At 42.7% G+C, this 25,099-nt stretch overlaps 1 protein-coding gene across 1 annotated transcript in view; it reads right to left on the bottom strand.

Annotated features, from left to right (window-relative positions):
- Positions 1 to 25,099, bottom strand: part of LOC133401122 (dual specificity tyrosine-phosphorylation-regulated kinase 1B-like) — a 51,816-nt gene that overhangs the window by 16,143 nt on the left and 10,574 nt on the right. The window contains 6 exon segments of the mRNA XM_061673674.1: positions 1,543 to 1,692; positions 2,342 to 2,474; positions 2,476 to 2,490; positions 2,804 to 2,992; positions 4,337 to 4,456; positions 7,776 to 7,942. Of these exon segments, the coding sequence (XP_061529658.1) occupies positions 1,543 to 1,692; positions 2,342 to 2,474; positions 2,476 to 2,490; positions 2,804 to 2,992; positions 4,337 to 4,456; positions 7,776 to 7,942 (774 nt within the window).

The raw sequence follows: 25,099 nt of genomic DNA, 5'->3' as shown, positions 1-25,099 counted from the left end.
AAGATCCCGGATACAAGCGGCCAAAATGAGTTTCCTCCGCAGGGTGTCCGGGCTCTCCCTTAGAGATAGGGTGAGAAGCTCCGTCATCTGGGAGGATCTCAAAGTAGAGCCGCTGCTCCTCCCCATTGAGAGGAGCCAGATGAGGTGGCTGGGGCATCTGATTCGGATGCCTCCCGGACGCCTCCCTGGTGAGGTGTTCCGGGCACGTCCCATCGGGAGGAGACCCCGGGGACGACCCAGGACATGCTGGAGAGACTACGTCCTTCGGCTGGCCTGGGAACGCCTCGGGATCCCCCCGGAAGAGCTGGATGAAGTGGCTGGGGAGAGGGAAGTCTGGGCGTCCCTGCTAAAGCTACTGCCCCCGCGACCCGACCCGGATAAGCGGTAGAAAATGGATGGATGGATGGATAAATGTGCAGAGCCAGGATTTTTTTTCCACCTTTGTTAGTATTGTGAAACAGGACATTGTCATTTCTCAGTGAACAAAGCCAAATGCAGGATATAGTACTGTATATATGAAGGTATTTTCAAAGCTCTTTTTGGTCTTGACGGAAGTCTGAACTCTAATGTGTGCCATTCCACTTTATTCTATCTATTTAGACAGCCATCCATCCATTTTCTTAACCGCTTATCCTCACTCGGGTCGGGGGCTGCCAGAGCTTATCCCAGCTATCTTCGGGCGGGAGGCGGGGTACACCCTGAACCGGTCACCAGCCAATCGCAGGGCACATAGAAACAAACAACCATTCGCACTCACATTCACACCTACGGGCAATTTAGAGTCCTCAATCAACCTCCCATGCATGTTTTTGGGATGTGGGAGGAAACCGGAGTGCCCGGAGAAAACCCACCAAGGCACGGGGAGAACATGCAAACTCCACACAGGCGGGGCCGGGATTTGCACGCCGGTCCCCAGAACTGCTCTATTTCAAACAACCAGCACAAAATATTTCATCCTGCTTCAGCAAGACAGCAACAAAGTTTTATTCTCTCAGGAAGTCTCCTAGGGAGAGACCCAGATTCAGACTGCAGGGCAGGACTTCATTAGGCGAAATAAGGATAACTCCAATGCAAAAAGGGATGTATGAGCACAGCTCACTGTGAGAAATTTAGGAAATCAATGGAAAATATGGGTTTAAGAAAATGTGGTCCCTGGCCAGACACCATTGTTGTTATGTTGTGGCTGCTTGTCATCGCCTTAACACCTTGACACTTAAAAACAGCCCACGTTGTGGTAAATTTGTGTGAGGATCTGTAAAAAAAAAAAGACATTTGTTTCATTTCAATTACCAGTAACTAACTTGTTCTTCAAATAATACACGTGTGGTACAAGTTAAACTCTTGCTCACTACAGTGTCCCTTGACTGACATTTTGGTTGACTCCATTTTTAGGCTGACCCAACAACGGGCCAAAAGCCAGTTGACTTGGCTGAAGGAAAGACTAGTGCACTCACTGCCCTCATATGTGTGAGCGTGTGTGTGTGTGTGTGTGTGTGTGTGTGTGTGTGTGTGTGTGTCTGTACGTTGCACTGTATAACCTACCTGTACAGAGCTGCTGTGCAAATTTCCGGGTGAGGTTAAGGGAGACCCCTCTGAAGTTGGTGTTCCTCAACAGGTCATACAGATTGTAGCTCAACAACTCAAACACCAAACAAAGATGGTTCCTAAACATAAAGTGACGCTTCAGGTGGACTACACACAGACACACACACACACACAAACACATAAACACAGAAAGGAGACATGATATTGAGTGACTAGAGAATGAGGTCAAGCAGATACAGAACAACATTTCCTCTTATGAAATCTATGCAGAATATCCTTCAAATTTTAGGTGGCACTTAAAAAGGTTTCAACACTTCACGTAGCTAGACAATACTCTTTGCCCATATAATTACATTTCCTATCTATTTTCCTATAGTCAGATGTAGTACTAACTAACTTTTCTGTCACTCCCCTTTAAAAACTTTGTTCTGTTTGACTGTAATTCTCAATAAATATCCACCAGAATACAAAGAAATCGCAGTGCCATCTTCAAAAATCTACTGTAACAGTAAAACTGTTCCGGCATATAAGGGATACAGATCCTCCTTTGTGTTTGGCCTAACAGCTGAACAGCGCGCGCACGCGCACGCACGCACGCACGCACGCGCACGCACACGCACACGCACACGCACACGCACACACACACACACACACACACACACACACACACACACACACATAGAAAAAGTGTAGTACTAACTGGACTGGTAAGAACGGACCAACTGGTGCAAATACATACATAAAGGCAGACGATCTGTGGCCTATACACAGAGCCGTGCTTTCTCTTCCATCTCACCTATGTAATATTTCATCTCGGTATCATGCTTGTTCATGAGCTCCAGCAGGCGAAGTTCAATCTGTGCCTGGTTTAGAAATGCCTTTTTGTTCTTGATGATCTTGATGGCGACCCATTCCTGCTCATGGTGGTCAGTAGGCCTTCACCACCTGCGCACACATTGTAAACATGAGATGGGGTTGGAACTGCAGCTTGATATCCTATAAAATCATAAAGTGACTGATTAAAATAACGTTTGGGACTGAACATTTGTGACATTGTCCTGGCATATTGTGAGTCACAGCTTATGTTCTGTTGCTGGGATGTTTTCCATCTTACCTGTGACCCTTCATAGAATAAGCGGTATAGAAAATGGATGGATGATAGACAGATGAAAGACTGGATCCAGAGACCAATCTTCTTCTGTTGACATTTCAAGCTACGAATTTCAAGTTTTCACAGAGATGTTTCTTCAGCCCTCACCTGTCCGAAGGAGCCCTTCCCAATCAATGAGTCTATCTCATAGCGGTCCAGCCACTTTTCTCCATTTTTGACGATGTAATCATAATTGTCGTCATCATAACCGTCATTGTAGACTTTTCTCTCCTTCTTAGTACTGCTATCTTCAGGAGGCACCTGCTGGGCCCGCCGCTTCTTCTTAGTATAATACACCTGTAGATAAAGGAAGCTTATTATCTCAAAGCAAGTTAAATGAAATGCTCCTTCTGCATTACATTCATAAGAAATATTATCAATCTTATGATACTATCTTATATACTATAATTGTAAATAATAATAATATATGCAGTATTAAAGGTTTTCACTTTTCAATTGGCATTATCTAAAGTTGTATAAGTGGTTTTGTTTCACATTTTCTGTTTTGATGAGCTTTTGACGTACAATATAATGTTATTGGAACTGTGAGGACACAATGAGCATGAATGACCATTTGCAAATTGTATGTAAAGTATTGTGAAAAAATATTTGTCTCCTTCCATATTTCTGATTATTTATCACACTTAAATGTTTTGGATCATAAAGCCAATTTTAATATCTCACTAAGATAGCCCAAGCAAAAATAAAATGCAGTTTCCAAAATAAATTGTTAATTTTTAACGGTGGGGGGGAATCCAAACCCATCTATGCCTATTGTTTTGATGATCTGAAATATTTAAAAGTGAGAAATATTAGTGATGCGCTGAAAATTTTCAGCTTTCGGTTTCAGACCAATATATTTTTTTCACCAAAACAAAACTACTGAAATAACATGTCACATGCATACTGTAACATGTTACATATTGAACATTGATGGCTAAAGGGTACGAGGGTAAAGAAACACTTACCAATTAACAAGCAATGCCCTCGAAAGCGTTGCTGAATATCCAGTTAAATTGACTGGGAGGTCACTTTATAACACACAACCTACACTCGTGGTTTGATAATGACATCATCCTCTAAATCAACCATAAATGTGACATAAGCATACATGTTAAACAAACATTCAACAAACTACTGGGAACATAAACACACAATACCAATGATAAACGTCTTTTTTAGTGTAATAATTCAAATTTGCACATTGCATTGAAATATGGGACTCGCATGGCTTTTCCATCATCATGCTCACGGATACTAGCCAAACAGAGGGTTCCTATTGTCACCCAACCTTGGTGCTTTCCGCTGTGCGTGGGTGGAATGCTTGTTGCATGCTATTTTGAGGCAGCCGCCCCAGCTACCTACGAGCTACAGCTAACGCGGCTAAATACGACGCAGACTCGTGGAGGCGAACGTGCGCCTCGCGTCCATTGTCAACTCAGCATAAGTCACTAATCATCGGCTCCATAACAGTGAATAAATTACACTTTAAGACAAGTATCGTAATAACTGAGGACAGGCGGGGGATAAGACAAGAGACAGACGACAAACACCATGCTAATCGCTAAACTATCACATGAAGTCGTAAAACAAAATAAGTGAGTAGGCATAGTGTACAGGTTTCTATTTCCGGGGTCATACCTCATTGATGTGCTTGTATGTTTTGATGAGGTCTACAGAGAGTTTCCGCAATGGGGCACTGGCAGGGTCTCTGAAACTAGGGGGAATTTTCCGCTGGAGTATGGTCATATCAGACAGCACCTACCGAGGAACAGCAACACATCAGCAATGTTCTATTCTAGTGAAGGAAATACAAAGTAAAGTAAATGTTTTCACAACAAGTATTAATTAATCTTATTCAATGAGAAATCAGCTCCCCATGAAAATCAATCAAAAGTAGGACATCATTGAAACCTTCATTACATTATTTTGAGCAAGTGAACAGAGTTAAATGTTCAATCAATACTGGATACAGACGAAGGCATGAGCTGTCATCATCAGCCCATGAACATCAGTGTAAGTGAAGCTAATAGGTGGCATATATAAAGGGTCTATGCTGTCTGCATTGTAGGTAGCAGAAAAGTGATGAGCAAAGTTAACTCATTTGGACATTCCTTGTAGCATTCACACATTTATATTACAATTATCTGTATCGACAGGTTTATGTTACATAGTGAGCTTCACACCTTGAGGCTAGAGCCACTGGACAGGAGCACAATTAATTTGGGTTTTTGCTGCCCAAACCAAGTAAACCATTTTCCATTTTTTCCTTTTGCTAAACAAGGCAGTTAATTATTTAGATTATAAAAACACAATTTCTTCTGGGAATGAAGATTTACAGTAATTGTGGCGGGCTGGTGCCAAGATTAAAGGCCCAAACCTTAAGGTACTCCAAGGTGCAGGCAGTGAATCCGTCATAGGATCTAGCTAGATTTTGGGGGTTGTGGTCTTTATTTACTCACTTGATGATGTTGACAGCCAAAGTACAGTGGTAATCGAGGGAACTCTGCTAGCTTCACTAAGATAAGCTTTGTTAAAAGGGCAAATCATTCACACTTTGTAATAGTAATCGTAATGCAATAATTGATAGCCATCTCAAATCGATTAAGGATAATTTCTTCAAATGCCCACCATCTTGCTCAGTCCCGTTTTCTTACATTCAGTGTACACAGTGAGCAAAGTTACAAACAGGATGTGATACTGTAACTGAATGAAATCGCAACACTATATGGTTGGGCTGGTTTGGGCATATACTACAGTACAACAGGAGGAAGTGGACCATGAGCATTTTGAACATCCAAAAACACCTGGGATTCCCACACAGTAGATTTATGGAAATACAAAAGTGAGTGGAAGAAAGAAGACAGGAAGCTGCACAATTCTCCATCAAGGATGCCACAAATGTTATGGAAATTCTCCCACAGATAAGACAAACATGCACACCTCAATAGTTTGGAAGGAAGCACAGCAACCACAAGGACCCCAAATGCAGCAGTTTTTCAAAGCAAATTCCCAACCTATATGTGGGTGTAAACTGCATTGTAGCTGACAGAGATAACAAATCTACCTGAAAAAATGGCAGAAGTAAACATTAAACAAGATCCCATATGACCATCCAGGCAAAAGTCACAAGGTCTGCAGGGAATAGTCTCACACTCTGCATGCCCAGAGTACATTTATGCACAGGACTGGAAAAGCATGAACAACCTAATTATCTTGAGTAGCAAAAAAGTAGCATTAAAAGCGACATCTACATTTACTGGGCCCATTGTGGTTTGTGTTGCGATGCATTCGCATATGTACAACTTTATCACAAACAAACAAACAATAGGCTCCAAAATGCCTTGTCGATGAAATTGAAAATATTGTTTTCCGGTGTGTAAACATGACCTACTGACTAAAATGATATGCAAGGTAAGAGAGGTGTGTGGCGCAGTGGTACACCTTTGGAGAATGTGAGGAAATGTGAGATTTTACAGGCAAAACGGATACATGAGTTTAACCACAATGAGAGCATAAATACAGGACTCATCACACAATTAATGTTTGAACCAGTGATGTTATAATTCACTGATAAACTGTGATAACATTTCAAAAAGTTAGCATTACTGTTTCAAATTCTGATTATCATTATTACCGTATTTAAATGTGGGTGTGAATGGCTGTTTGTTTTGTATTTTCATAAATAGATGAACAAACTTACAATTTGTCTTGTAAATATATTTTTTGAGCAATTATGTACACAAGTATATACAGTAAATGAACAGGTCATGTAAATAAACACATTGCTCCATCTTGTGATCGTTTTTTTTAAACTCGCTGATCGCTGATTGGCCCCAAAAATCCTGATCGTGTAGAGCCTAATTTTTACAATTATGTACTGTATTACAAAAGAACATATTCACTCCCATTTACGCAGTGTCCCTGAATGCACCTCGCGAACTCAAGCAACTGCCATGTGCCTGCCTAGTTTAATTCTGAAGAGTGAAATACGAAATGCAGCAGGCATTCATTCTTTCTATTTGCATGTCCAAACAGGCCCAACTGCTGGTCACTTTTAATATTTCTGTTGATTCACTGTATATTCAAGAACACCAACATCGCAGCACACCCTGCGATATGACTATTTAGCAAACGTACATCTCGATGACGATGCTCAAACAAAATATCGTGCAGCCCTAGTCATAACGATGACAAAAAACAAAACATTTTGCACATATTTGATGTAGCATTAATCGTGCTTTGAACGTGCACTTGGCTATTTGCTAATATGCTGGAGCATGCTATTTTGCCCAAATAATTATTTATCAACAAATTCTAACTGTACTACGCGAACACAAACTAAACAGAGGGGACACGGAACGTGTCTACATAAAAACTGATTCAGAAGAGAGAACACGGACGGCAGGTTTGAAAGCGCCTACATTTTAGGGGTCTCTCGTGCAAGACTATTTTCATTGCTGTTGTGTTTATTTTCTAATATGCAAAAAGAGCATTGGCTTGCAAATTTGAGACATCAAAATAAAACCTGAAATGTTTAAACCAGAGCAAGGTTGGTCATTTAAATGTCCTTGATTTTGGGTCAAATTAACAATCAATTAATCCATTAATTGTTAGGGGTTTATATAATGAGATGGGATAAAAATCAACTTCCACTAACAGTATATGCCAGTGTTGTATTGATCAGAGTAAGGCTGCACGAAGGCATTTTGCCATTGAGAGGGTCTTCGCAACTGAATCTCACTGGCTCTGCTTGTTGCAGCAAAGTCATTATTACATCTCGATTTCTTTAAAACAGGATTATTCGATAATTAATTCCGCGCAGTTGACAGGATTCTTAATGATCAATTAATGTATTAATATGCTAATTCCTAAATCAGATTGATCTTCTGTAGACCTTCTAAAACACAGAGAGAACAACTTCACCAAGGGTTGAATGTTTGAAAATCAGCTTTTAGTGAGGAACAGAACTTAAAATCTGACCCTACATGGCTAAAACATATTTGAACTTTTCAGTGGCGGTACTGCCTAATGCCATGTTCCACTGCCAAATGTATTTTTGGCAGGATCACTGCATTACCTGCTGCTGTTCGGCCATGGAGTGAATGGAGCTGAAGGAGGGGTGTGTATGTGTGTGCTGGCTGGTCATGGCTGGCTCAGCGAGGGAGAAGCCCTGGGCAGTAGAGGAGGAGGAGGAGGAGGAGGAGGAGGAGGTGGAGGTGGGCGGACATCCTGAGCTGCTTACACCTGAAGAGACAGATGAAAATGGAGACATGATTAAATAGGGAATCCCTAACATTCTGTATCCTTCTTTGTCTTAATTCCTAAAAGTTACATTTGGGGCTTTAAAACAGGTTATTTACATTTTTTAAAAAGTAATCGTTATTATCCACACAAAGGTCACTGTTTGTTCATAGGTTTTGGTTTACGGTAGCGATTGTCATCATGGACTGACTTTTGTTTTCTTTTAATTTAGTGGGGGTTTGACATTTTTTTTGTGTGAAAGATTCAATGTAAATTCTAGGAAAGGAAAGTTTGGTCAAACCACAGGTAGCCTTCCTGCACATTACCAACTGTTTGTCGACACATACAGAAGAAGACGTCCGTCATCTCCTGTGGTTTTCTTTGATGTGATGAGGAGCAAGAGCTGATCACTGAACTCAACTGCCAACAACTTGATGAACACAAACAGTTCCATGACTGCAAAACAAAGGTCTCATTTTGCTGGAGGCCCTGAATTAACTGATTTCACTTTAAAATGTCAGCATGTACACATAAACAGTGAAGTAATGTAGCATCTCCGACCTATCCATTGATACAAGGTAAGAGGAACACAGTACATATAAACAAGCCAAGAGGAATATTGAGTGCCATGAAAAGTATTAGTTCCCTAATATATAAATATAGGACTGGTCTGTCAGACAAAATGAAGTAGGCTACAAAATCTTCATGCAATGATCCAATTCAACTACATATGAGAAAGAGTGAATGAAATCCATCAGTCTCGAAAAAGTTACAAAGCCATTTTCAAGGCTTTGGGACTACATAGAACCACAGTCAGAGCCATTATCCACAATGGAGAAACGTAAGAAAAGTGGCGAACCTTCACAGGAGCGGTCGACCAACCAAAATTACTCTAAGAGTCCAATGACAACTCATCCAGGGGACGTTCACACAAGAACCCAGAAATACATCCTATGAACTACAAACCTTACTGGTGTTCAACCATAAGACAGACAACTGGGCAAAATGGGCATCCATGGGAGAGTTCCAAGGCGAAAACCACAGCTGACAAAAAGAATGCAAACTCTTCTTACATTTTCAAAGCAACATCTTAAAGATCCCCAAGACATTTGGGGAAATAGTCTCTTGACTGATGAGAGAAAGCTTTTTTTTTTGAAGGTTTGCAGCCTGTTATCTGTGATGTAAAAATAACAGGGCATTTAATAAAAACATCAAGCCAACAATTAAACAAGGGGGTGGCAATGTGATGGTCTGAGGCTGCTTTGTAATTAGACATGCATACACCAAAGGCATGAAAAAGGTGACCCAAAAATAACAAAAAAACATTTGTTGGGGGGTCTGGGGGGATCCCCCAGCCCTCCGCAGAGAATTTTTTTTGTATTATTTTAACATAAATTAAGCAATCCGGAAGACTGAACACTATAATAAGGCAAAATCGACAAATTTTCTTAACACAGAAAAACATTTATTTACACCGCTCAAGTACATGTTGATGTACAAATTTAAGATACAAATAAAATGTGCCTCATTTCTTTGCTTTTTTGTTTTGGCCTCCAAATTGAGCCAGAACCATCTCCACCTGCACCTGCTGCAAGATGTGCCACATGAATAGCATCCTCCTCTTAAAACACTCTTATTCTGGAACAGAATTGACTAAAAATCATTCTCTCTTTCACTTAATTTTTCACTATTACCAATTTCAAAGGCTAATCCCAAATGGATCCTCCAGGAAAATATTAAGTAAAATAATTTTCAGTTTTAATTGGCCATTTCTGAATTTGAAGTTAGTTCATTCTGTGTTGTGACATAATCCTTAACATCGCTTAATACATTTACCATTAACATCCGTAAACTAATTAGTTAATTGTAGGCGTGTTTCCTAATTAATACAAGCTGTACTAGCAGAGGTGGCACGGTGGACGACTGGTTAGAGCGTCAGCCTCACAGTTCTGAGGAGCGGGGTTCAATCCCCGGCCCCGCCTGTGTGGAGTTTGCATGTTCTCCCCGTGCCTGTGTGGGTTTTCTCCGGGCACTCCAGTTTCCTCCCACATCCCAAAAACATGCACGTTAATTGACAACTCTAAATTGCCCGTCGGTGTGAATGTGAGAGCGAATGGTTGTTTGTTTGTATGTGCCCTGCGATTGGCTGGCAACCATTTCAGGGTGTGCCCCGCCTCCTGCCCAATGATAGCTGGGTTAGGCACCAGCATGCCTGCGACCCTAGTGAGGAGAAGCGGCTCAGAAAATGGATGGATGGATGGATGCACTAGCAGATCAGCTCTTGTCACCAATGTTACGTGTGCTTCGCGGTTCCTCAATACGAAAATATAAAAAAGACCAGTGCAACAAATACGACACTGGTTGATTTGATGAGCAAAACTTTTGTTTAAACGTAAGAGTAGCAATAGAGGATGTCTGCTCCAGAGGTGGGTAGAGTAGCCAAACATTGTACTCAAGTAAGAGTACTGTTACTTGACAATAATGTGACTCAAGTAAAAAGTAGTCCTCCAAAAAAATACTTGAGTAAGAGTAAAAACTACACAGTGAAATAAGTAGTAAATACCACAAACAATTAAAAAAAATTTTAAAAAATCAATAACTTTTGCAATTTACTGCACAGTGTTTTCTCAAGTTATAAGTGAGCTGAAATATCCACATTTGAGCAGTGCCAGACAAATACTACAATACATGAAATCTCTTGTTTTTGTTTGTCTAAATGTAAACAAGAGTAGCGCGCCGTTGCCTTCATGGTAACGACGACATTCCCAAAATGGTGGCTATTTAGGCATGGCGATCAGCCAGGCTGGTTTATCTCGTGTTAATACCTATTTCCAGGAAGCCCAATAGAAGACGTTGTGTGAGGTCATGTGACTTTTGTCGTTTGATTGGTGAACTAGACTTAAACGTCACTAGCGCTAAAATTAGATTAGTGCATACAGCGCCCGATGCGGAAGTCGAAGTCGTAGTCTCGCGCACTAAATAGTTGATAAGCAATAATTGCTAAATAAAAGTAGCGAGTGACATTTAGATTAATTGTAACAAAGTAAAAGTCACGTTACCGCTAGCTGTCAACGTTCAAGGAGTACAAAAAAAGAAGACAAAAGACAAAGCAAAGAAAAGACAAAGCACTAACTATAAACAAGATGAGAAAAGTAAATCCTTATATATCTAGAACAATGAAACAGATATAAGTGTTGTATGGGGCAGTAGTGCTACACTTTGTGAGGGAAGGACAGGACAAGGACAGGAGACGCATGCAGGTCAAGGGTCGTGAACCCGGCTGTACAACTGAAGTGTGGTGGGAGTGACTATGTAAATTATAAAAGTCTATAGGACGAGAGTGTGAGTGAGGGGATAATCAAGCAATTTGCATATTCATGAGTTATTTGTCGCAATAAGTGAGTGGCCACACACCCAGCGAGAAAGTCCCAGGGGTGTGTGCCTGCATGCAAGTGAATTGACACCATTTCGCACGCACAATGACTGACAGAAGTGTCCTGTAATTGCTGTGCCTCCACCACGGTGGCTGAGGACCCCACCCAATCAATCGAAAGGCGGGATCGGGCCCAGGAGTCCACCTGAGAGCAGCCCGGCGGAAGGGACACGTCCCACACTGAGGGACCTAGGGCAGTTCGCCGGCCCCACGACAACCGGCCACCCGGAGGAGACCGCAGGGACCCAATGCCACCCCGCCCTCCACCAGGAGAGCAAGACGCCCCCCGACCTGCAGGGCCCACGATGGTGCATAGTGAGCTGGGTAGTGGCGATGGCGGGGACCTTGGCGGTCCTATCCCCAGCGAAAGAAGCTGGCTCTAGGGCCTTATAATGGTCCTGACTATTGTTTGTGCCTATGCACCAAACAGCAGCTCAGAGTACCTCACCCTTTTTGGAGTCCTTGGAGGGTGTGCTGGCGAGCACTCTCGCTAAGGACTTCCTTATTCTGCTGCAGGACTTCTATGCTCATATGGGCAATGACAGTGAAAAGGGTGGAGTGCCCTCTCTAGGTCGGGGATGAGAACCTGCCCCAAGTGGAGGAGTTAGCGGGTGTGGTAAGAATGGAGTGGGAGATCGGCAGGCAGATTTAGGCAGATGTATCAGCCTATCACGGTGAAGAAGAAACTCAGCCGTAAGGTGACCCAAAGAACAAGATCATTGATATGAGGAGCCGATATGAGTTTGCTCCGTAAGAAGTCAGGACTCTCCCTTAGAAAGGGCAAGAAGCTTGGTCATTTGAGAGGAACTCAGAGTAGAGCTGATGTTCCTCTGCATTGGGAGGAGCCAGATGCGGTGGCTCAGGCATCTGGTTAGAATGCCTCCATGGTGAGGTGTTCCCGGGCACGTCCTACCAGAAGGAGGCCCAGGACACGACCCAGGACACGCTGGCGAGACTATGTCTCCCGGCTTACTTGGAAAAACATTTGGATCCCTCTGGAAGAGATGGACGAAGTGGCCAGGGGAGAGGAAGTTTGGGCTTCCACGCTTAAGTCCAGCGACCTAACTCGGGATAAACTGAAGAAAATGGATGAATGGATTATTTTCAGTCATAACGGCCCTTTGAGGGAAACCATATCTAAGGTGTGTCCCTTGATGAAAATTTGTTTTACACCGATAAACAGTATACCTGTGGCGTCAGTAAAGCTGAACAGCTACTTAAAAGTGCTCTGCTATAGAACATTTAACATCTATTATAAGGGAAAATTTGAGCTACATACGAGTGGTTCGTAAATCGAGTCAATTTGAGTAAAAAAATAACTAATAATTTTGGTTGACTTACTGTGCATCGCTTCTGCGCATGTACATGTGGCTTCACTCAGAGCTCCATAAAGTTCGTTTGAAAAAAAAAAAAAAACAAAACAGCTCCCCACTGAAGGAGGCTCAGGCACAGATAACATGGAAGCGTCACCCAAAAAAAAGGGCCATCGCTGGAGAGTGGGACTGCGGCATGGCAGCAGAGTTAAGAGAGAGAAAGGGAGAAAGTGGATCTAAAACAGTGTGGCGCTAGCGTGGCTCGGTAGTCAGCAGGCTAGCTAGAAAGGTGGCAATTTGGTCCAGTCGGTGAGGATTTATGGCATCGACGGGCAATAAAACAGACTTGGGATTCTACCTATGGCCAAAATACGGCGAGGGATCCTCGTTAAAGTAAGCCATTTTAACCTAAAAAGAAAAACCTCTCTGTATATGGAGACGCAGCTAATCAGCAGCAAGTCGTGCGTGTATACTCTCTTACTGGTTCAACAGATAGACGCATTTGTAGGACTACTATTTTGGAATAGTACAAGGAGGACAAAAACTAATTGATTAGCGATTCACTCGTGTATGAATGATACAAATAGCGAGTGGGGATATAGACCTTGAGTCCGACCACTTGTGAAAATGCATAATTTTAGGATTACATTGTATTAATAGTATTCCGTTTTTAAAGACTGAAAAAAGTTAGATTTTTATCATAAATTATATGCAAAAATGCCAAAAAGCCACCAAGAACAAAATACTCAACAAATGGAGTTGAAGACATATCTGTTGTCTCTTGTGAAATTGTTCCAACTTTAATAGAGAAAGACTTGTGATGTGAAGCTGCTTAGAGAAAAACCTGCTACGTGAAACCAAGAGTCAATCGCTGTGTAGATATACCACTTGCCAACATGGCTGTATAATGAACATCAAGGTATTGAACTCATAAGTGTCAGTTACAAGAGGAGGTGTCCAGGCTGGTCCACCAACATCACAGGATATACAGTAAATACCATTAAAGATAGGACTTTCCCTATGTAAGGCTAGTGTACAACACCAATGGTTAAAAATACATTTTGGAAAATTACTACAGATTACTGAAAATAAGTACATAAAATGTCAACAAATATGAAACATAATTTAATTAAACCTTATACTGCTTGATTTAAAATTCACATTTTTGGTTCTTCTCCAAGAAAACATGTTGTGCCATATAATGAATCCACACTCTTGAAAAACAGGTCAACATGCTAGAGGCAAAAGGGAATAGTTCTGTAAATGTCACTAACCAAATGGTGCTTTTACTTGTAAAACTACATGAATATGCACACTTCTAGTGAAACAGCAGGAAATGTTGTTGATGTTCTCTATTAATATTACAAAAGAAAACACCAAAATACAGATGGATTGAGAGGTTAAGGACCAACTTCTTAAAATGTTTTATTTTATTTTTTACACAGTGTTGGCCAGTAGTCAGTTCTAGAGTGTCCTGCTATGAGACAAGCAGGTCAGAACAAGCATAGCAAGCTATACTGGGCCTTTGGGAAAGGGATATTAGGAGGCCAGAATTAGATCTGCATACACCCAGTTTGTAATGCTGAACTGCTGGCTTTAAAAACACAATTCATGTCTCCCTCGAAAGGAAAACTGGCTTCTCAAAGGCAAAATTAAAAGCCTTTTTTATAATTCAGATTAGATGCTCACAGAGCTCACGTAAGAGTAATTATAACTTATTTTGCCTTCTTTCATTCCATTCAGCAGGCCACATTGGTTTCAAAATGAATTAATTATGAATTGAATTTTGAAAAATAGAAAAAAAAACATTCAGCTGTGGTGAGCTGTATACCGTATGTTTTCATGTTCTGTGTCTATATGATAATGCAGAGAAAAAAATTATCCAATCACTGCCACTGACAGTCATTGTTGTGGTGCTCTGGGTCCTGGCCTGCTTAACAGACATGACACTGCTGTAAAGAGAGAATATCTGCCTAGTACTGAGAAATCAGCACAGTCTCTTTAAGAGGCTGAGAAGCACTCACAGAACTTCCTCTCTCTCACATCCCCCTTCTTGCGCTGCCATTGGTTGGGCCCCTCGCTTTCTCCATCAGCTGATTCGTTGCTGGTATCTAAGGGCTGGCCAGCCAGCACTCTATAAATAAACTCTGTGCTGTCTCAGCAACCAGCCTACAACACTCATTAGCTACCTCTCTTCCTCCTTTCTCCTGCTATGCAAGTAGCTTCCAATAAAAAGGCTGGCTCTCAGTAGCAGGCTGATACACTCTCCCCTAGCAACCCAACCCACCCTACCCTACAAGCCACTCTCTCCTCCCCCTTTCCTTCATCATCCTGCTTTCTCAAACCTCATTTCTAATTCTGCACTGTCTTTATACCTCCACAAATCCATAAAAGCAGTTGTTCCTCACTTCAGTCTTCCCTCCTACCTGACTTCAGAAAGCAGTTTCAAAACATTATACCAACAGTTTCAAGTCTCCACCAGTGTTGAAATGAATGAAATGAACAATGATGCAGCATTATTTAGGACACCATCGGAGAGCCACTTCGGGCAGCATGTCAACACACAGAAAGTCAGAAACGAATGCTCGGGGCAACCAACAAAGTACTTGATGAAACACAACACTTCTTCCTTCCAGTTAAAACATTATTCACGTGAACAAACAGATAATCCACACACAAACATGTATCTAACCTTACAATCACAAATACATTCAAAAAAGTAAACAGAACTCATTGTTGGTCAGGACCCTCTATAACCTCACACCCAAACTGTTGGATCAAATTCACCATAGTAGACAGGTTATTTTATCAAATCTTTTTTAACTAAACTGAACCTGAGGTGGTGATAAAACTGAATTGTCATGTAGTCGTGTTTCTGAACCTTCAATGAGCCAAGGCACTTATTTTATATTATAAATATCTCATGGCACACCAGAAAACAAAAATGTCACAAAAAGTATATATATATATATATATATATATATATGTGTATATATATATATATATATATATATATATATGTGTATATATATGTATATATATGTGTATATATATATATACACTGAAATTCACAGGTATACACCAAAATAATGATGGATACACAGGTCAATTGTACCTTCTGCCATCTAGTGGAAGAACATTTCATTGTGTGCACGCTGTATAGATAGATGATCAAAGATACAATATTTGTAGTTAGTAAATTTGAATCTTTGGACCAATTAAGTGAACTTGCTGCACACCCCATGATCGGTCACACCACGTGGTTGGGAATTATTACAGATGTAGACTTAAACCTAAAATAAACTATTTTCGCAATAAGCATATTGTTGTTAAGTTTAAGTTCCAAACATGTTCATATATCACAACTGAACTTAAGTTTAAGTTGATGTACATTATATAGTGTATTAGTGACGCACAGAAATGAAAATTCTTGACTGAAACCCAAAACTGTGGAACCCAAGGCCAAAAACTGAAAGCCAAAACACAGAAAGAAATGATCAATCAATCAATCAAACTATATTTGTCAGCGCTTTTCATTCAAAAAAATGCAACACAAAGCACTTTTCATTGATTAAAAGTTTAAAATGAACCAAATCCGACAATTATTAATGACAGAACTATGCCAATTATTAGTTGAATGGCATTTATGGCTATGACTTCAGAGCTGTCAGCCTATAGAAATTCACTTCCAGTCTAATTTGAATTCCATTTTCTTTTCTTTTTTTTTTTGTCTGTGCTACATTTACGCCAGATGTAACGAGACACAGACCATCCAAAAAGCTCAAATTTGATCTCGTCAATCCATATAATATTCTCCTTAAAGTCTTGGGATTCATTCAGATGATGATGTTTTTTTTGGGCAAAAGAAAGATGAGCCTTTATGTTCTTTTTGGTCAGCAATGGTTTTCACCTTGGAATACTGTCATGGATACCATTTTTGCCCAGTCCCTTCCTTATTGTTGTGTTATGACCGCTGACCTTAACTGAGGCAAGGAAGGTCTGCAGTTCTTTAGAAGTTGACCTGAGTTTCGTTGTGGCCTCCTGGGTGACTCATTGCGGGTCTCTTTTGCTAATCTTTGTAGGCAGGCCATTCTTGGGAAGGTTCACCACTGTTCCATGTTTTCTCCATGTGAGGATAATGGCTCTCCCTATGGTTTGCTGAATTCCTAAAGCTTTAAAAATGGCTTTTAGAACCCTTACCAGACTGATAGATGTCAATTACTTGACATCTTCTGGAATTTCTTTGGATCATGTCATTTTGTTGCAGCTTTTTAGATCTTTTGTCCAACTTGATTTTATCAGGACATATTCTGTTTAAGTGATTTATTGATTGAACAGGTCTGGAGGTGATCAGGCTTGGGTGTGATCAGTGAAAATTAACCAAAAATTGTGATTAGCCACAATTAATGAATTATTTAATATAAGGCGGTTAATTACTTTTCCCACACAGGGGCAGGCAACTGTGTAGTTTTTTTCCCTTAATAAATGAAAAAAAAAACATTTAAAAACAGCATTTAAAGGTTCACTCGGTTATATTTGTCGGATATTTACATTTGTTTGTTGATCTTAAACATTAAACTGGGGAAACTATGCAAAAATATAAGAATTTCAGAAGGGGGCCAATACTTTTTCACAGCACTGTATTTCCACTGATTTTTTTGAAGATATTTCAAGCCAGCTAGTGTTGAGTACATAAGATTTATCTAGCTTAGTAAAAATAAATCAGACTTGTGTGTAAATTACGCTGTTTTACATTGAGCAAACACCTGATGTTTTACACTGAGGGTAGTGAGACTCATGACGTGTGTCCACGTGTGTCCAATTTCCACTGAGAGTCAGAATATACAGTATAAAGCTAGCGACACGTAAGGCCAAGGTTTTGTGCTCCCAGCGCTTCTCAGCCTTACAAATGCACAACCAAACATAACTTTAAAGGCATTTAACATGAGAAGCGGATAGCATGAGTTCCACGTAGGGCTTATATGATTCGTCTCCCTTGCCGACTTCAGGAAGAGGGAGTGATTAAAAAAAGTGGGGTGAACGGATCGATCATGTCTTTATGAATCTAAGTGGGTACCAGTACGATCTGCGGCCTTTTCAGCAGTACTTCCTCACCCGAGGACGTAGGGGAACACTCTACCACGAGAGGCTCGCTTTCGCCGTGGTGAATTTTGGCTATTTAGACTTCCGTAGAGTGACGCTCTAACATGGACTTAGTATAAAAGTCTCAATTTCATAAAAAAAAAAAAAAAAAAAAAAAAAAAACAACCTCGGTTTTGTCATACGAGTGTCCAGAAAAGGCCCATCTGACAGCTACTTCTGTTTGACCCAGTTTTACATCTGCTTTGTCCATATTTGGCTAAGACCGCACTTTCCTCTGATTGGCTGCCTCTGTGTAGAACACCCACTTGTGAGAGCACACGCATTTGTTGCGTTGACAGCGCTGGCTTGGGAGCAGAAACGGTAGACTGAGATCTTCGCTACTGATGTAGGTAAGCTCGAGAAAATTTAATGACCTGATTTCAGGCCTCTCGGCAATAAGACGTCTGGATCTCAGGATTGCGTGGATGATTTTAATTCATATTTTGCATGTTGCATGTTTATTGAGGCACTATAGAGCCAATATAACATCCCAAATACTAGAAAAGGTTGGTTTGGTAAAATACGGGACCTTGAAGTACCATAGGCTGTCTTATACAAATTTCCAGTCAAGGTTTGTAGGACAATATGGCCAACAGCTCTCGGCCCAGCAAATTTCCAGTCTCAAGGGCTGCTCTAGCAAGCTTGTCATGACAGCATCAAGATCTAGATGTGTTAAACAACTCAGGACAGAGTACCTTTGGATTGAAGCCACCCACTTTTCAAAGGAGCAAAAGTATTGGAACGGACATGATTAAATTAACTTAAAGTGAATAATATTTAATATTTGTTGGCATAGCCCTTGCTTGCAATAACTGCATCAAGCCTGTGACCCAATGACTTCACCAGACTGTTGCATTCTTCATTTGAAATGCTTTTTTAGGCCTTTACTGCAGCCTTTTTCAGTTCTTGTTTGTTTTCTGGGGGGTTCTCCCTTCGGTCTCCTCTTCAGGAGCTAAAATGCATAATCTATTGGGTTAAGGTCTTGTGATTGACTTGGCCAGTCTAAGACTTTGCACTTTTCCCCCCTGATGAAGTCCTTTGTTGTGTTGGCAGTGTGTTTTTGGTCATCGTCTTGTTGCTTGATGAAGCTTCTCCCGATTAGTTTGGATGCATTTTTCTTTAAATTGAACTTAAAGAGGCCGCAATAAAGGCCTGGAAAAGCATTTAAAATTAAGAATGCCACAGTCTGGTGAAGTCAATGGGTTGCAGGCTTGATGCAGTTATTGCAAGTAAAGGTTATGCCACCAAATATTAAATGTTATTCATCCATCCATCCATCCATCCATTTTTTACCGCTGATCCGGGTCGGCAGTACGCGGATAAGCTAAAGCTACTGTGGGGGCAGTAGCTTTACCAGGGACGCCCAGACTTCCCTTTCCCCAGCCACTTCATCCAGCTCTTCCGGGGGGATCCCGAGGAATTCCCAGGCCAGTCGAAGGACGAATTCTCTCCAGCGTGTCCTGGGTCGTCCCCGGGGTCTCCTCCCGGTGGGACGTGCCCGGAACACCTCACCAGGGAGGCGTCCGGGAGGCATCCGAATCAGATGCCCCAGCCACCTCATCTGGCTCCTCTCAATGCGGAGGAGCAGCGGCTCTACTCTGAGATCCTCCCGGATGACCGAGCTTCTCACCCTATCGCTAAGGGAGAGCCCGGACACCCTCTGGAGGAAACTAATTTCGGCCGCTTGTATCCAGGATCTTGTTCTTTCGGTCACGACCCACAGCTCATGACCATAGGTGAGGGTAGGAACGAAGATCGACCGGTAAATTGAGAGCTTCGCCTTTCGGCTTAGCTCCTTCTTTACTACAACGGACCGATACAAAGTCCGCATCACTGCAGACGCTGCACCGATCCGCCTGTCGATCTCCCGTTCCATTCTTCCCTCACTTGTGAACAAGACCCCAAGATACTTGAACTCCTCCACTTGGGGCAGGATCTCATCCCCGACCTGGAGAGGGCATGCCACCCTTTTCCGACCGAGGACCATGGTCTCAGATTTGGAGGTGCTGATTCTCATCCCAGCCGCTTCACACTCGGCTGCGAACTGCTCCAGTGAGAGTTGGAGCTCACGGCTTGATGAAGCCAACAGAACCACATCATCAGCAAAAAGCAGAGATGCAATACTGAAGCCACCAAACCGGACCCCCTCTACGCCTGGGCTGCGCCAAGAAATTCTGTCCATAAATGTTATGAACAGAATCGGCGACAAATGGCAGCCTTGGCGGAGTCCAACCCTCACCGGGAACGAGTCCGACTTACTGCCGAATATGCGGACCAAACTCTGACTCCGGTCGTACAGGGACCGAACAGCCCATATCAGGGGGTTCGGTACCCCATACTCCTGAAGCACCCTCCACAGGACTCCCCAAGGGACACGGTCGAACGCCTTCTCCAAGTCCACAAAACACATGTAGACTGGTTGGACGAACTCCCATGCACCCTCGAGGACCCTGCCGAGGGTGTAGAGCTGGTCCAATGTTCCACGGCCAGGACGAAAACCACACTGCTCCTCCTGAATCTGAGATTCGACTTCGCGACGGACCCTCCTCTCCAGCACCCCTGAATAGACCTTACCAGGGAGGCTGAGAAGTGTGATCCCCCTGTAGTTGGAACACACCCTCCGGTCCAGACTGGGGTGGACCACCACCCCAGTCTGCAAATCCAGAGGCACTGTCCCCGATGTCCACGCGATGTTGCAGAGGCGTGTCAACCAGGACAGCCCCACAACATCCAGAGCCTTTAGGAACTCCGGGCGAATCTCATCCACCACAGGGGCCCTGCCACCGAGGAGCTTTTTAACTACCTCAGTGACCTCAAACCCAGAGATAGGAGAGCCCGCCTCAGAGAACCGACACTCTGCTTCCTCATGGGAAGGCGTGTCGGTGGAATTGAGGAGGTCTTCGAAGTATTCTCCCCACCGACTCACAACGTCCCGAGTCGAGGTCAGCAGCGCCCCATCCCCACTACACACAGTGTCGGTGGTGCACTGCTTTCCTCTCCTGAGACGTCGGATGGTGGACCAGAATTTCCTCGAAGCCGTCCGGAAGTCTTTCTCCATGGCCTCACCGAACTCCACCCATACCCGAGTTTTTGCTTCAGCGACCACCAGAGCTGCATTCCGCTTGGCCAGCCGGTACCCATCAGCTGCCTCAGAAGTCCCACAGGCCAAAAAGGCCCAATAGGACTCCTTCTTCAGCTTGACGGCATCCCTCACCGTTGGTGTCCACCTACGGGTTCGGGGATTTCCGCCACGACAGGCACCGACCACCTTACAGCCACAGCTCCGGTCGGCCGCCTCAGCAATGGAGGCATGGAACATGGTCCACTCGGACTCGATGTCCCCCGCCTCCCCCGGAACATGAGCAAAGTTCTGCCGGAGGTGAGAGTTGAAACTCCTTCTGACAGGGGATTCTTCCAGACGTTCCCAGCAGACCCTCACAATACGTTTGGGCCTGCCACGTCGGACCGGCATCTTCCCCCACCATAGGAGCCAACTCACCACCAGGTGGTGATCAGTTGACAGCTCCGCCCCTCTCTTCACCCGAGTGTCCAAGACATGCGGCCGCAAGTCCGATGACACGACCACAAAGTCGATCATCGAACTGCGACGTAGGGTGTCCTGGTGCCAAGTGCACGTGTGGACACCCTTATGCTTGAATATGGTGTTCGTTATGGACAATCCATGACGAGCACAGAAGTCCAATAACAGAACACCGCTCGGGTTCTGATCGAGGGGGCCGTTCCTCCCAATCACGCCCTTCAGGTCTCACTGTCATTGCCCACGTGAGCATTGAAGTCCCCCAACAGAACAATGGATTCCCCAGCGGGAGCGCTTAAATGTTATTCACTAAGTTAATTTAATCATGTCTGTTCCAATGCTTTTGCTCACTTGAAAAGTGGGTGGCTTCAAACAAAATGTGCTCTGTCCCGAGTTGTTTAACATCTAGATGTAAATACCATTAAATGAAAGCTGGAATTCTGTACTTTTGTCTCATATCTAAAACCCAAATGTCTTCAGTATACAACAAAAACAAAGGAATTGACTTTGCCGTTCCAATACTTTTGGATGGGACATGTTCAACTACATGCCAGTTACAGACTATTCATACTTCATTTACTTTCGACTTGTTCCATTAGGGGTCGCCACAGCGTGTGATCCTTTTCCTTGCCTATCTCCTGCATCCTCCTCTCTAACACCAACTGCCCTCATGTTACATCTTTCAACTTTCTCTTTGGTCTTCCTCGTGATCTTTTACCTGGCAGCTCTATCCTCATCATCTTTCTACCAATACAGCAGCATGAAATATGTATTGAAAACATCACCATTTTTCTCACTAAATATACTTCCAAAGGTGCTATTGACCTGAAAATTTCAACCACGATGTTGGGAACAACCCAAGTAATCCATACATATAAAGAAAGTAGAACAAATAAGTTCAGATATTAAGTTGTGTGTAAAAATGTGAAATGACACAGGGAAAAAGTATTGAACACATGAAAAAAGGGAGGTGCAAAAAGGCATGGAAAGCCAAGACACCTAAAATCCAGCCCCTTGTCAGTGCAAAAATGAATATCAGCTGGTTCAGTCCTAATTAATAACCTACAAAAAGGTCTCATTATCAAGGTGTGAGTCAAGACGCATCTCATGATGGGTAAGAGAAGAGAGCTGTCAAGACCATCACAAACTAATTGTTGTAAAACATAACAATGGCATTGGTTACAGCCGCATATCGAAGCTTCTGATTGTTCCAGTGAGCATCGTTGGGGCCATAATACGTAAGTGGAAAGCCAATACCACCATAAATTTGCCTCGATCGGGTGCTCCTCGCAAGATTTCTGACAGATGACTGCAAAGAATAATCAGAAGAGTTTTCCACAAGTCAAGGACCACCTGTGGAGAGCTTCAGACCTGGAATGAGCAGGTACTGTTGTAACAAGGAAAACTGTGAGTAATGTACTCCGGCGCCATGGCCTGTATGCACGCTCACCACGCAAGACCTCATTGCTGAAAAAAAAAGCATGTCAAAGCTCGTTAAAAGTTTCCTGAACAATATTTGGAAAAGCTAGCCGAATACTGGGAGAATATAGTCTGGTCGGATGAGAGTGAATTTGAACTGTTTGGATGCCTTAATGCACACGACGTTTGGAGGGGAAATGGCACTCACTGAACATCACCCTAAAAACACCAAACCAACAGTGAAGTTCTGAGGTGGGAACATCATGGTGTGGGGCTGCTATTCAGCAAATGGTACTGGTAAACTTCACATTACTGAAGGAAGGATGCATGGACAAATGTACAGAGACATTCTTGACAAAAATCTGCTGCCATCTACGAGGAAGACGAAAATGAAATGAGGGTGGAAATTTCAGCAAGATAATGATCCAAAACATACTTCCAAGGAAACTCTCATTTGGTTTCAAAGGAAAAAAAATAAAGCTCCTAGTATGGCCCAACCTATCACCTGACTTGAATCAAATAGAAAATCTATGGAAATAACTCAAACTCAAGGTCCATAAAAGAAGCCCACGGAACCTTCAAGAGTTGAAGACTGCTTGTGTGGAGGAATGGGCCAAAATCACACCAGAGCAATGCATGCAACTAGTTTCTCCATACAGGTAATTGAAAACAAAGGCCTTTGTACAAAGTATTAAATAAATACCAGTTGGCATGTTCAATACCTTTCCCTGTGTCATTTCACATTATTACACACGACTTCATTTCTGAGTTTATTTGTTCTACTTTATATGTATGTAGGGATTATATATACACACACACACATATATATATATATATATATATACACACACACACACACACACAAATTGTATATCAAACATGCAAACACCAAAGGCATTAAAAAGGTGACAAAAAAAACATTGTAGGGGGTCCTGCGGGGATCCCCCAGTCCTTTGCAGCGATTTTTTTTAACATAAATTAAGCAATCCGGAAGACTGAGTTCAATGAGGTACATCAGGTACATCACACATCACTCAGGGGTTGTACGGCCTTCTTAATGCCCAGCCTTTGGCAGACCTCTCCAAAGACCTAGGCATCAAAGTTCCATCCCTGATCGCTGTACAACTCTACTGCAGTTGTCCATTGTGACCAGGATGTAGCGATTCCCTCCAGCAGCGGAACCCGGGTGACAATGTTGGACTATTGATTGTACTCCAGGTCCAGCATGGAAACAACTGACCATGCAAGTCGTTAGCCTTCTTCCATCCATCCTTGGCCATGGCCAAGGATAGGGTCATTCCTCTGTTCCCACCGGAGCTGCGCTGGGTTGACGTCCTCCACATTCAGTGCTGTGGGACCATGCCGCACTTCCCGCCCCTCCAGACATCGGCATTGTCTAGACTCCTTGCAGGGTCGTCACGATAGGGCGTCTGTGTTGGTGTGTTGGCGCACGGGTGGATTTCAAAGTTGTAGTTATGCAGGGTCTCCATCCAGTGGGCCAGCCGTCCCTCAGGTTCTAGGGAAGTTGAGGAGCCAGGTGAGGGATGCATGGGCGCTGCGCAGAATGAAGGTCTGTCCATAGAGGCATGGCCAGAACCAGCGATGAGCAAGGATGACAGCTATCAGTTCTTATCTGGTGACGCAGTAGTTCCGCTCCTGTCGGCTGAGGTCGCGGCTGTATCATCCTTGACCACATTACAGGGGGGCATTACATTTGACCACATTACAGGAGGGCATTACATTTCATATCGTATATACAGTATATATATATATATATATATATATATATATATATATATATATATATACACACACACACACAGTTTTTTTTTATTGTCATACTATTTGACAGCCATACACAAGGAAGAAGGAAACAGAAAACAAGACACAGGAAACAGACTGTGGTGATGTTGCACAAGTCTTAGTCAGCTACTGGGAAACAATAAATTGCATTATTATTATTATTATTGTTATTTTTAATATGATGGGGATAGAAATATCGACAATGAAAATGGACCAAATCTAGCACACCTAAAGATATAAACTGGTTCATCCATCAATTTTCTACTGCCTGGTCAGAGTCACAGGTGAGCTGAATCCTGTCCCAGATGACATTGGGCAAGAAGGGAGCTATACAGTTGGTTTTCTTTCATGTGTGAGGAGCATAGTTGTACAGCATAGCTGCTCCATATGTCAAGTGCTGTTGATATGACTTCTGTTGTTAATTGTTGCTATGTGAATAAAGTGGAGTTGTCTTGACCCTGGACTGTTCACCAGTCAATCACAAGGCACATATTGAATGACAACCATTCAGG

This window comes from Phycodurus eques, chromosome 4 (genome assembly GCF_024500275.1).
Source record: "Phycodurus eques isolate BA_2022a chromosome 4, UOR_Pequ_1.1, whole genome shotgun sequence".
NCBI classification, from domain to species: Eukaryota; Metazoa; Chordata; class Actinopteri; order Syngnathiformes; family Syngnathidae; genus Phycodurus; species Phycodurus eques.
The sequence above is the reverse complement of the archived record's forward strand: the minus strand, read 5'-3'. Positions and strand labels throughout refer to the sequence as shown.